Below are 13504 nucleotides of genomic sequence, written 5' to 3'. Positions count from 1 at the left end.
ACGAATGTATTACGCCCTTAGGATATGGAAGCACTTCGAATATCACATGGGAAATATTGGTTGTATCACATAATGCATCGCTGTTTTAGGGAAACATTGGGAAATTGGTTGAATTGGATGTTAAAAAGACATCATTAGATTTATTATACACTTGGAAATAAAAGAGATCATAAAAAACAAGTGCATGTAATAAGTTTTCTTTGTATATGCTCCTAAACTATGAGCTGTTTGATAGAAGTGATATAACTAAATTCAAAATCACTTTATATCATTTATAAATCTAAGATGTATGAAAATACAAGCAGAACATTCAAATGCCAAAGAAGTAAAAAAGATACATTCATTTTTTTTTATTATAATTTTTTTAATTTTTATTTTAAATTTTAATTCCAAAAACTTTCATCAATCTGTAGATTAGCCTCCAACTACTCTAACACCATTTTTCCATACACTAATTGGAAAGTAAATGGGTGAAATAGGGAAAATTTAAAATTTCTAAATTTTCCTAAATTCGAGGATTAAAGTGTAACTGATATTAAGATGAAGCAACACTCATAATCACCCGATTAGTAAGACTAAATAACGGTTGATTAATATGGAAGTTTTGAGAAATATATTTTTAATTATGTTTGATATTTTAACTTTAAAAATATTTTTTTCAAAGATTCAACAAACTCCTGCCAATATGTAGATCTGCCTCCAACCACTCTTATGTGATTTTTCCACACACTTATTGCAAGTTAAATAGGTGAAATAAGAGAGATTTTGGAATTTCACAAATTTCCTCGAATTCTTAACTTGGAGGTTAAAATCTATATTGAGCATGCAAAATATGTAAAATTATGGATTTTTGTCTTTGTTGTAGGGATTTCAAATGATTTGCCTTAAAACTAACTGATTAAAATTGAAAAAAACTCATTGTTTGCAATTTGGTTCACTTGCACTCTGATCTTGATTTCCTCACCAAAACCACTTTTTCTCTCCAAAAAATTGAAAAGGAGTGGTGGATATTTTTTTAGGAAGGGTTTAGAAGCAAAAGATTTGAGAGATTTTTATTTTTATTTTTATTTTTTATTTTTTTCGGAAGGGGTGTGTGTTTTCTCGGTATTGACGATATGTATTACTAGTATCATTGATACCGGGAAGTTTATAACAGTGATATTTTGAAAATATCGCAGTGATTGATATTTCCAAGATACTTTGCAATATTTACTGACACCCAAAAGTTTGGTAGCTTCCTGGCTATTATGATACTATCGATACTGCAAACAAATATGCACACCTTCCCAGGAATGTGCATGGCCATGTTGGTGGCGCCAATCCTTCAACTTGGTGCTCCACGACATTAAGTAACACTTGCATGAAACAATTGCCTCCCCGTCATCACTGTAGGTGAACCCTACCGTCCCATCATCAGCATTGTTGTAGTAGATGTACGATAGCCTGTTCTCCACTCCAAGCTCACCATCCGTCTTGACACCCACGCCATGGCTTGCTTCCACTTATCTTGGTAGTTCGGCTGCTTTCAACAATTGAATATTGGATCGTTGCACTTGTGACATGTAGAAGATTGAGCGTCAGGTTGGTTGTGAGGTGCTAGAGGTGTCTACACATGTCCCACCTTTCCTCCCACAGTACCCAGGCTGGCGGGGAATGTTCTTGTGCCGCATCAGGCTTTTTCTACAGACAGTCGTGGCATTGAGCGTTGGGCTTGCTCGTTTTGGCCAAACCTTATGCCGTCTCAGCACTGGCGTGCCTCTACCAAAGATGCCTGATGAGATGCATTTGCTAGAGTCCACGTTGGGAACATTACGAGTTCATCTCGGATTCTTGGATGTAGCCCCCCTTGTATCTCGCAATGATTTGAGCTTTTGTCTCTTGGAGATCATCGAGAGCTAAACATAGAATTCCCACCGAATTCCCGCTCTGATACCACCTAATAGAATTTCTGGCTGCTTGAATTGATGGATTTTGAAGGAGCTATGTGTTGCAAGGAGAAAGACGGGAATGAAGGGAAAACTTGGAAATTTGATTGGATTGTGATTTGGAAATCCAAACACCGTATACACGCCAAGGAGAAAATTCTCTCAATTTGTTTCAATTTATCTTACAAATCCAAAGCTGCATGAAATTCTAGAGAATTCTAGAATTCCCTTTGTAGGCCTTGTATAACTAGTCCTAACTACCTCTTGTAATCCCAAAAATCATTACTAACTAATCCTAGGGGATTAGTTGCTAGTGACAACCAGTGTTCGAAGTATCGTTATCGCTACAAGTTTCGCTGGCTAGGGATACGGAAACAATATCGATATTGCCGATAATATCGCCGATAACCGGAAATGCGGGGAACCATGGGAAAAACAGTGGAATTTTCAGTGAAATTTCAGGAGATATTAAAATTTACATATTTGCATATTTAGAAATAAAAAAATTTGCAAAAAAATTGCTTACATAACAAGTTTCCATTTAATGGGGCCTTAAAAGCATGTGTTGTTGTAAGAAATCAGTCCAATCATCCCATCCGGCCTATTTAACCATCCAACCTTCCATCGATATTGCAAAATATCAACGACACATGATATTTCACCAAGAAATTATCAACAATTGGAAAGGAAGTGGAAGATTGTGGTCTCAATATTGCGCATGTTGCGATATCTATATATCAAGATTTTATCAATATTATCAATGACAAATTGAACACTACATACAACCATGTGCCCATGAAAAAATTTTATTTCAAATTTTTTTTTTTTTTTCTAATAAACAAAATTTTGATGATATCAATTCTTTGGCGATATTATTGAAATATCGTCGATACACTTATGATACAAGCATTACCTAGAATTTACATAGTCGAAAATATTGGTGATACATTGGCGATATTGATGCATTGGTAATACAAGCGACACCTAGAATTTACATAGTTGAAAATATCGGCGATTACATTAGCGATATTGATACGTTGGTGATACTTAGCATTACATTGCTAATACCTTGAATTTCTGATACTACCAGCGTTATCGGTGTCGCTACCAGTGTTATCGGTATCACTGAGCTAAAGATAATGATAATATCGGAGATAATTCGAACAGTGGTGACAACTATCTCCAATAAACCCCAAACTCACTCTAATGATCCTCAACAGCCAAACCAACACCCACATAAAAAAAAAGAGAAGAATAAAAAACAAGAATACCCCCAAAACCCAAAATTACAAAATGCCAACACACGACCATTTCACATTATACGGGCTCGGTAACATGTGGTACAATCCAGGCCGTCCAAGTAGTTAATGGCCGAGATGTCTATGTTACTTCAGGATTTGTCCAAATCCAAATTAAATGCAAATCCATGAATTTGACAAGTTCATGGATTTACCGAATCTGCCAATCCCATACAGGTCCTAAGGGATGAGGTATAAAGTTGGGACTATGGGAAAAGATTTGTTTCTGTGAGGACCTTTGGATTGGGGAAGCACCTATAGCTCTAAGGTTCCTGCATGTGTACTCGCTTTCACTTATGAACAAGTTCACGAAGGATTGGTTGAAGATGTTGGGGGTGCTGCTTGGTCAGTGTGTACCTTTTAAGAGAAGCTTGTGGGTATGAATCACAATGGTGGAGACCTTCTCAAGTGGTTAAATGGAGTGTTTCCTATTGTGATGAGTTTCTTTTTTGCCCCCTTCTCCTGAAGGATCATTTTTCATCCAAGAGTTCCTCAAGGCTCTGTAATGTAGGTACCTGGAAACTGCCATGTGCGAAGGTCTGGGGATTTGCTGGCATTGACAGCTTTTGTTGGATAGCAATTGCTGATAAAATCCTTTGCGTTAGACCATTTTCAAAGAAAGAATTTGGCTCTTCGGAACTTATACTTTGTTTTGGAAATTTACAGAATTGGTTGACTATCTGTTTATTCAGTGTTGAGGTTTCGGACATTTTGTTCTGCTTTTCAATCTTTTTGAGATTTTGTTGGTGCTGTGGGATTTAAAGACACATTACAGCCATATTGGCTGTTATGTAAAGGAAACAGTCACCTCCATTACACAATACGATGGTGAATTGGTCCGTTATGGTGAAAATGGGCTGTATAGGTCCATATCATCTGATACGGGCTGATTTGCCCTGTATCGGCACAATTACAGTGCAAATACTGCTGTACAGGTTGATTTGGCCATAAAGGGCCTACCATGGATTTTTTTTTTTTTTTTCCAATTCTCTCTCTCTCTCTCTCTCTCTCTCTCTCTCTCACCTTTTTATTCATTTCGACAAGAAAGCTTAGAAACTAATTAAACTAGATCTAGGCCTATTTTGTGGATCGAAACACCAAATTTGAGTGGGATTCAATGATCTGAAGCAGAGCAGACCATTTTGGGAAATATCAAAAGAAGCTTTAATCATCACTTTTTTTGGGTTCATTTTTCCTTCTTTTATTTATTATTATTATTATTATTTGTGTTTATATCTAACAGGCCCTAATCCATGAATCATGCTTGATTTGTGTTCAACTAGGGTCTATTTGGTGAACTTTCAGTCGGTCAAGCTGACGCTCCTCGAAAGACAACATATTTACGAAAGAATGGCTCGTTACATCAAATGCATGTCCAAAACAAAAAAAAATAAAATCAGTACATACTTGAGATGATCACATTTTCTTAGATCTTTGCCAATAATTCCAGAGATATTTCCCCCAAAATAATTTTGGCCATTACAGGGCCATATTGAGAGATGCAGCCTGTATTTAATCGGTCAGCAAGCTGGTTCAATATGCTTATCTATACGATTACGTAATACCTTGGTTGGTGCTTCTTGTGTCGTTGGTGGATCGCGTGAATGGATGGTTGGCAAGACCTTCCAAGTCTAGTCACACTGTTGTGGAGACTTTTGCCCTTAACGATTATGTGGGGTGTGTGAAAAGAGTGGAATAAAAGAAAAATTTTCAGCATTGCTTTGTGCTTGGAAAACAGATGATCAGGTCCCACCTTTTCAGTCAGGGTATGATCTTGGCAGGGTTCAACGGATATTGTCTTTGAATCTCAGTTGTTGTTGAAACTGATCATTAGTCTCTCATCAGGTAAAAGCAAGAAGAAGGATGTTTAGCATCATTCCCCTCTTCAGAAATGAATGGGCCTCTTAGGTATGGTTAGTCTTTTGGCCAATTTGTGTAGGCAATTCATCACATGCTGAACTTGTGGCATCAAGCTCTTCTCTAATCTTCTGAAGGTTGGCTTATTGGAGAAGATTCAGTAAAATGAAATCAATAGCTTGTGTTTCTGGCATGGCAGGATCTGTCATCCATGGGAGCATTCATTCCTTGTTAGCAAGATGAAACAAAGTTTCTTCTAACCTTCTGATTTTATTCAAGGCTTGACGGAAGAAGGTTCAATAGTGAATGAGCTAGCCAAGGGAAAAATTCTCTATCTATCTTATGTATTTCAAACTAGTATCCATAATGGGCTCTACTCTTGTTTTCTGTTCTCTCTTGAGTTCATAAAATTAGCATCATTGCCTATTAATTTTTTTTTCAATTGATGACGAGGATCATCTGACTGCTGTGAGTTTTGTTGTATGGCCTATCGGTAGACAGAACAGTAAATGAACAGTTTCGATTTCATACATGTGTGCTGCACCTGCATGTAAAGTGATTGAATGCTTGATAACTAACTTGGATATTAGCAGTCAGCACTGGGTACTTTCTGATAAATATATTATTTTGATAGACTGGAGTAATACATGGCTGGGCACTTCAATATGGAGCTCTAGGTGTGGATGCCACTACATCTTTTCCTTTTAATATTGACAACTCTGTTTCCATGGGAATCTTGAAGTACAAAAAAAAGACTTATCTGTGTGACTGAATGTTAATTAAAGAAGAAACTAAAGCATGTCTCTTTAAAATGTGGAAGACAGAAGAAATTTTTACTGATTAGTTGGGGTAATTTCTTCATTCAAATTTGGTTCAGCTGATCAGCGGTTGTTTCTCTTACACAGTGGTTTGAAACTTTCTTTTTCTCGAAAATTTGAATTGTTGAGTTGATTTTTGGTGCATCTGGTTACTTTAAGCTGATGTGAGTTGAGTCTGGAACTTATCCTTTTTCAGGAACAATGTTGTCAAATACAGTATAATTCATGACATTGATGTGCTCCAAATTATTATCTTTCTTTGTGACAGCTTAGGAGTAGTCGTGTGGATAACCATAGAGGAAAGAAGAACCTTGTTATGTCTGGCTGGGGAGATGAATCTGTACTATCTGAAAGTTATATCAACCCACATTACGAGCCAAAATCTTATGAGTCATACAGTGATAGGACTCGTCAGAATCTGGTAAATGCTTTTCATGCATAATCTTTCGCATGTTACAACCTGTAAGATATTCTGGGTAATAACTTTTGCTGATATGATGGTTTGTATAAATAAATTATTTTTGCAGAAAAATTTGAATGAAGATGTGATTGATTATGATCTTCTGGAAGATTTGGTGTGTTATGTTGATGAAACTTACCCTGCAGGTGCCATTCTTGTTTTCTTGCCTGTAAGCCTTCTGACATGCTTCTTTATTTGCTTTAGTTTGGTTTTAATTAGCTAGGAGTACTCATATGTTCTGGTTTCTGTTGTTTAACACTCAAACTCACTACAGGGAGTTGCAGAAATTTATATGCTAGTTGATAAATTGGCCGCTTCATACCAGTTTGGTGGATCATCCAGTGAATGGCTTCTTCCACTACATTCATCCCTTGCATCAGCTGAGCAGAGAAAGGTGTTTCAATCACCACCTGAAAATATTCGTAAGGTAAACTATTTCTTCCTAGCATAGTCAATTTACTCTGTCATTCATTTCTTTTGGCCACTTGGGGTTAGGCAGACTTGAAAAATGTTGTACAAATACAATTCAGACCTTGCCTGTCCTTGGTGACAATATTTTGCAAGCTTAGGATCAAAATTAGAAGGATTCATAACAAAATTGTTGTGATTGGCTCTCTTTGTTAGTAAGCCTATCGGCAGCTTGGCGTGCTTTTCTCTAGATGTAGTGATCTTCTCTCCTTGAAGTGATTCGTCATAGCTTACAGATGGATATCAACCATTAAAGGGAATCAACTACCTAGCCATGTGCACCAAAGTTTACTTTCTCCATGGTCCAAAGCTAGATGAAGACCACACCAATGGTTGAAAGAGGTCATCTTGAATGGCAAGAGAATATTATTCTTTAAGGACAACAGTTTGCAAACACAATCCTGAGATCCAAGGAGAGGGTTGGCCATGCACAGTCAGAAGGTTGGAAGCCAAGGACGAGAATCTTCTGCAGCTAGCGGGCTTGTTGATTACTGAACATCCGGTTCTAGATGATGGGATTTCCATTTGATGCCAAGCATTAGATAGTATTAGTTAGGAGGGGGAAGATCCACTCGCAATCTGTGACGTAATGCTGACGACCAGCTTGCTGCCCAGATGAAACCAGAGATAATGGAATCACCGAATTAATCCATCTAGCTACATTTTGTTGCTAGGATTCTTTTTTACAAATTGATGGAGGCCCCATTATCAGCAAACCAATAAAGGATTTTGCTTCGCCTAACATCCAAGTAGACCTTTAGATGGATGACCTTTTTGGATACTTTTTAGTGAATACCACATAGACTTCTCCTTCAAATATTTATTCGTAGACACCTCTTCGTGGATAAGTGGCTAGAATCTAGATTGATTGATCTAAGTGGACAAGGGCTTTTTGACAGGGGTCTTGTCTTTACACTTTGAATTACGTAAGATTCCTTGGAAGGGGATCATCCTTTCCAATCTGAAATCTTATGAATCACCTTGCAACCTCAATCCCAACGACTCCTGCCATAAGCAACTGAACCTGTAGGGTTAGCATCCAACCGCTCTAAAGCCCACCTATAACCATGAACTCAACCTGAAACTAACTTCAACATGTGTGTTGCCACACCCATTCACTCGGCTCAAATATTATTTATTTATTTAGTTTTATGTTTAAGATCTTTGGGCTGCTAAAATTCCATTTCTCACCCAAGAGAGGCCCCATTTTCTGAACCACCATTTTCGGTCTCAAATATTCCCACTTCCATGAACAGTTTTGAAAAGCTCTTGTTCATTCTTTTAGTCCTTCATATCAGATTTCAAATGGGTCTGAAATCTGCCAAATAGAATCTCTGAGTGTTGGAATGCAATCGGGAAATCAGAAAGTGGGAAGAAACAATTGAAACTGCAATTTTAGAAAAATTGCCATCTTTCGTCCTCCATTTCTAACTATGATTTTGACCAGTGTTCGAAATATCGGTATCGCACAATGTATCGCACCCTTGGGATACAGATACGTATCGGTTATCGCATGGGATATATCGTTTGTATCGCATAATTTATCGCACTTTTGGGAAACATGGAGAAACGTTAAGATAATTGTTGATTTTTTCAATGAAACTTCAGGGATTATTTTAAAAGACCCTAATACACACTTTTAAATCATAAAATCTGAAAAAAGAAATGGTCATAATAGGTTTCCTTTGTATATTGTACTAAGATATGCGCTGTGCGATTGAACTATGACAACTATATTCAGTATCCACCCCATCCATCCGTTTTTTCATATCATTTTAAGACATTATTCAAAAAAAAATGAAGCAGATCCAATAATCAAGTGGACCGTACCATAGGAAACAATGATGATTGACCATTAGTGGGCCACAAAAGGTTAGATCAAGCTGATAATTGTTTTTTCTCTTCATTCAAACTTACGTGAAGTTATCAATAAATTAAGTGCCTAATAAAATATAGGGAAAATCAAGGTGCACTGGTACTGTGTTCAACCACCATTGTTTCCTTGAGTATAGTCCACTTGAGACGAAAAATAAGATAGATCTAACGATCAAGTGGACCACACTGAAAAAAGTAATGGGGGGATTAAACGTCTGCCATTGAAACCCTTTAGGGGTTCACGGAATTTTTGGATCAATATAAAATTTGTTTTTCCTCTTAATTCATGTCTTTGTGACTTTATGAACAGATTGGATAGAAAATAAACGTTATGGTGGGCCCTACAAAATGACTCTTGCATTTAATCCCACTGACATTTAATGCTTAGTGCATTTTAATGCAACCAAGCTTATTATTTGGTGTGGTCCACTTGAGCGTTGGATATGCCTCATTTTCGTACTCATACCTTAAAATAATATGAGAAAAGGGATTGGTGTGGTCCACGTGATGTACAGATACATCACGGTGGGCCCGACCACAGACCTGCCCGTTCGGAGCTAGGGACGGGCGGGGGTAGTATGCAATCCGCGTCCTCGTGTGGTACAGCAGCCAATCCGCTTCCTTTTGGATTAAATTTAATGTTATATGGCCCCACAATAATATATTTATTATATCCACACCGTTCAACCATTTGGAGAGATTATTTTAGATCATGAGCCAAAAAATAATTAATATCCAAAGCTCAAGTGGACCACACCACAAATAGCAGTGGGACAGTGATTCTCACTGTTAAAACATTCGTACGGCCCACCGTGACTTTTATTTTCCATCCAATCTGTTCACAAGGTCACACAGAGCTGGATGAAGAGGAAAAATAAATATCATATTTATCCAAAACTTCTCTGACCTCAAAAGGGTTTCAATGGTAGACGTTCAATCTCCCACTATTGTCTGTTGTTTGGGGTGTGGTCCACTTGTTCTCTGGATCTGTCTTATTTTTCGGCTCAAGCCTTACAACGAGCTCGCCAAATGGAAGAACGGTTTGGATATAATGCATGCCTTATAATGGGACCCACAGCACTTGATGACGTCAACACTCGGTGGTGTACGGTACACCACCCAACCCAAAATCACTAAAAGAGGGCTCGCACGCCCTTGTTTTTCGACGCAGCGAGGGTTCCGGCCTTCTGGAACCCTAAAATCTCGCCCAAATCCAGGAAATTTCTTATCTCACGATGATTTCTCGACATTTCGGAGAGGATTTCTCCGGATTTCGCTTGGATTTCTTCGGACGTCGATAGATTTCTCTCCTGTGACCCGGAAATGTCGACCACGGCCTGATTCCTCGCCGGAATCTCCAAGAAAGGGGGAAGTTGAAGAAAATTTGCAGAAAATCCTACTTACTTGTCAAGTGGCCCACCTCCAGCCAGGTACGCTCCGATTTCTTTTTCTTTTTTTTCTAATTCAATTTTTTTTTTTATTCTCCACAAGCCGGATCCGATTTTCTGTCCGTGCATTTGTCTCCGACGATAATGGAGAGGAAATCTCGCGATATCGACGATATATCGGCCGATATTGGGATTTTGAATTTTTTGGTATCTTCCGGCGGTTATCGGGGGTGTATCGTCTCGCAGTGGTGTGATATCGATAATATCGGCCGATATATTGGCCGATAGTATCGATATTTCGAACACTGATTTTGACTACAGTCAGGTTAGCTTTCAAACTAAAAACAACCCTATCTGACATCCAAACGTTGGGATGCCTTTGAAATATTGGGAAGTGAGGAATCTGAAAATCAGGTAGTTTTCATGGAAGAAAGAAATTCTAAAATGACATCTATTTCTTTCAAGAAAATCGAAAACCTGATTTCTATTTATTTTGACTCCTTGGACCCAACTTTGACTAAATTGACCCAATGTAACTTAATAAGACCCCAATCTCCCTTTCATTGTACAAAACTACCCCAAACGTCCCCAACTTAGCTTGGGCTTTCAATTTGTAATCATAACCTTGAGAAAGTGTAGGTTTCTACACTTTGCAAAATATCAACTTTAGTTTAAACCTAGAGGAAACTTTGTAGAAATCATGATTTAAAAAACGGTTACAATTTGGCTGTGTCAGCCACCCTTGTTTTGTGCTAGGGGGTTGAGCCAGTTCGTTTCAAAAACATGTGCTGTTCTGGTGCCTATACAAGGCCAATACAGCTGTTACAAGCTGATACAGCCATGACAGCCCAATTTCAAAAGTTTCTCATCTCTGTTTTTGACTTGTTTCTTCATTTAATGCATGTACGAAGCTTCAAAACTCATTTTATAGTAGATCTAGGCCTATTTGGGGATCAAAACACAAGATCTGAGCAAGACTTGATGAATTGAAGTGGAATGGACCAATTTGGGAGAAATTAGAAGAAGGAAAAGACTATCACTTTTGTTCTTGTCATCTTCCTGTTGTTATATTTCAATGTTATGGCCAATGTTTTAAATATCGTTATCGTGTGATGTATCGCAGCCTTGGGATACAGATACATGTCGGTTATCGCATGGGATATATCAATTGTATCGCGTAATGTATTGTTATCATTGGGAAACATGGGAACATTGGGAAATTGGTCTATTTTTTCAATGAAACTTCAAGGATTGTTGAAAAAGACATCTACACACACTTAGAAATCAAAACATTACAAAAAAAAGTGCACATAATAGGGGTTTCCTTTGTATGGGGTCCTAATATATACGCTTTCCAACTGAACTGATGCAAGTATATTCGAAGTCTATTCATATAATTTATAAATGTAAGAAGACATGTATGGAAGCACAAGTAATACATTCAAAAGCAAAAGAAGAATCACTAGATCAAGTTACATACATGTTTAATTTTGTGTTTGGATCAAGGTATTCTGTATCGGCAATGGTGGCCGTAACGGTCACCACCATTACCGATACGGGTATTGGCCATAATGGCCAATACGGGGGCGTATGACCCCCGTATTGGTTGAAAATTTTCTTTTGCCTGAAAAATTCTGAAAAAATATCTAGAAAATCAAGAATAACTTAAATATTTCAAATATGTATTCATTTTTTATTTTGAACATGTTTATGGTAGTGTAACGGTGCACTCTTTGGTGAGAGTGTTGTATCGGGCTATCTAGTGAATTGTTTAATATGATTATGTCTCTAATGTTTACACATCACAATCAAGCATTAGAACTAAAAATCAAAAAAAGGCATAAATACTGCTTTTTCAATTTTTTGAGAAAAAGGCCCTCGGAGATTCTATTCGCTCAAATCACTTCAATAAAAAACTAACTGCCCCTTTTCACCCTCGTATCGCGTAACAGTCATGACCGTTACCTATACGTATCGGCCTTTACGGGTGTATCGTAATGGATACAGAACACTTTGGTTTGGATACAAAGATTGCAACTGATTTACGAAAAATTGGGAAATTTTGATTTTTCTCAATTTTCCGCTACTTGACCCATCTCCCCAAAATCTCGAAATCGAAGTTCCAAATCCATGATTTTTCATGGAAAACATGAAGAATCATAAATTTGTAGCCATTTGTCACTTGTTTAATGTGATTTATAACAAAAACATGGATTGAAAATCGAAAAACTAGATTGAATAGGTGGGATATATCGACACTACCTGTGTGTTTCGTATCGCACTGGTGGGATACAAGATATATTGTGGGATATATCGGCTGATATCGTCTATATTTAAAACACTGGTTATGGCCGTAGTCTATCAAGTCATGCTGTTTTGTGTTATTTAGGGCCTATTTGGTTTACTTTCAGCAGGGCAAGTTGATGGACAACATTCTTTTCAGTGAATGGTCTGATACACCAATGGATGTTAAACACATAAAAATGATAGATTTCGGTGTCTTTTATTTTTTCCTATTTTCCTAGTAAGATTTATTTATTTTTTATTATTATTATTTTTTTTTTGGGGGGGGCTGTTATAGGCCCGTATTGTTCGGTATAGGTTTGATTTGGTCTGATATGGCCTTTATTGTAATGTTTTTGGGTCCATCCGATATGCCTCCCAAGGTCGATATTCAAAACCTTGGTAGAAATCCTTTTAGCAGTATCATAATTACCCTCCAACCTTCAAATTAACAATCCAGATCATTGGTCCTCCATGTGGAACCCATACCATGCTTTAGAGATGCCTTGAAAATCTGTTTGGGTTACCTTATACTGATTGCTAACTCGATAAACAGCGATACGTTTTGACAAGATTCGTTCTTGAATTCCCATCCCTATGTTAAAGAATCCCTTCTCTAGGAGTCGTTAGCTTTCCTTGTACATACCCTACAAATTGTTCAAAAAATAGAAAAAGGAGGATCAAAGGCTCTATTTTTTTTTCTTTGATGGATAATCAAACTTTTATTCAATTAAAAGGAAACACTAATACGCTTCCTGTTGTGTATAAACAGGCCCAAAAATCAGACCCCATAAAGAACATAGAATAACCCTAAATGAGCATAACCCTTGGAAGGACAGCTACCCTTCCCTGACAAAAGACCACAAACTCCTTTAACTGTTCCCTTGCAGCACTGCTTCCCAGATTTGTAATATCATTGCCCTGGGTACTTCTCTTAGTTTGGAAGAAGCTCTTGCCCAATCTAAGAGGAGACGTCTGATTCTGTTCCGCGTTACATGGGTAGTAGGTTGCATTTTTATTTTTATTTTTTTTGTTTTAAAATAAAATACAGAATCTTCTGTTTCTCTTGCTTGAAATCCTCCAAATCACAGCTTAGAATGATGCCTTCCACACTCCACAGCCATTTTTGAAT

At 37.5% G+C, this 13504-nt stretch overlaps 1 protein-coding gene across 11 annotated transcripts in view; it reads left to right on the top strand.

The window, feature by feature from the left end:
* LOC131237412 (DExH-box ATP-dependent RNA helicase DExH7, chloroplastic) overlaps positions 1-13504 on the top strand; it is a 186558-nt gene that overhangs the window by 99137 nt on the left and 73917 nt on the right. For all 11 annotated transcript variants that reach the window (XR_009167227.1, XR_009167230.1, XR_009167226.1 and 8 more), the window contains 3 exons: positions 6167-6319; positions 6426-6527; positions 6633-6785. Coding sequence is in view for 6 of the 11 variants with exons in the window: in XM_058235151.1 (XP_058091134.1) it covers positions 6167-6319; positions 6426-6527; positions 6633-6785 (408 nt within the window). In the remaining 5 variants the exon portion in view is untranslated. The remainder of the gene's footprint in view (positions 1-6166; positions 6320-6425; positions 6528-6632; positions 6786-13504) is intronic.

The sequence above is a fragment of the Magnolia sinica genome, chromosome 2 (genome assembly GCF_029962835.1).
Source record: "Magnolia sinica isolate HGM2019 chromosome 2, MsV1, whole genome shotgun sequence".
Taxonomy (NCBI): domain Eukaryota; kingdom Viridiplantae; phylum Streptophyta; class Magnoliopsida; order Magnoliales; family Magnoliaceae; genus Magnolia; species Magnolia sinica.
The sequence above is the reverse complement of the archived record's forward strand: the minus strand, read 5'-3'. Positions and strand labels throughout refer to the sequence as shown.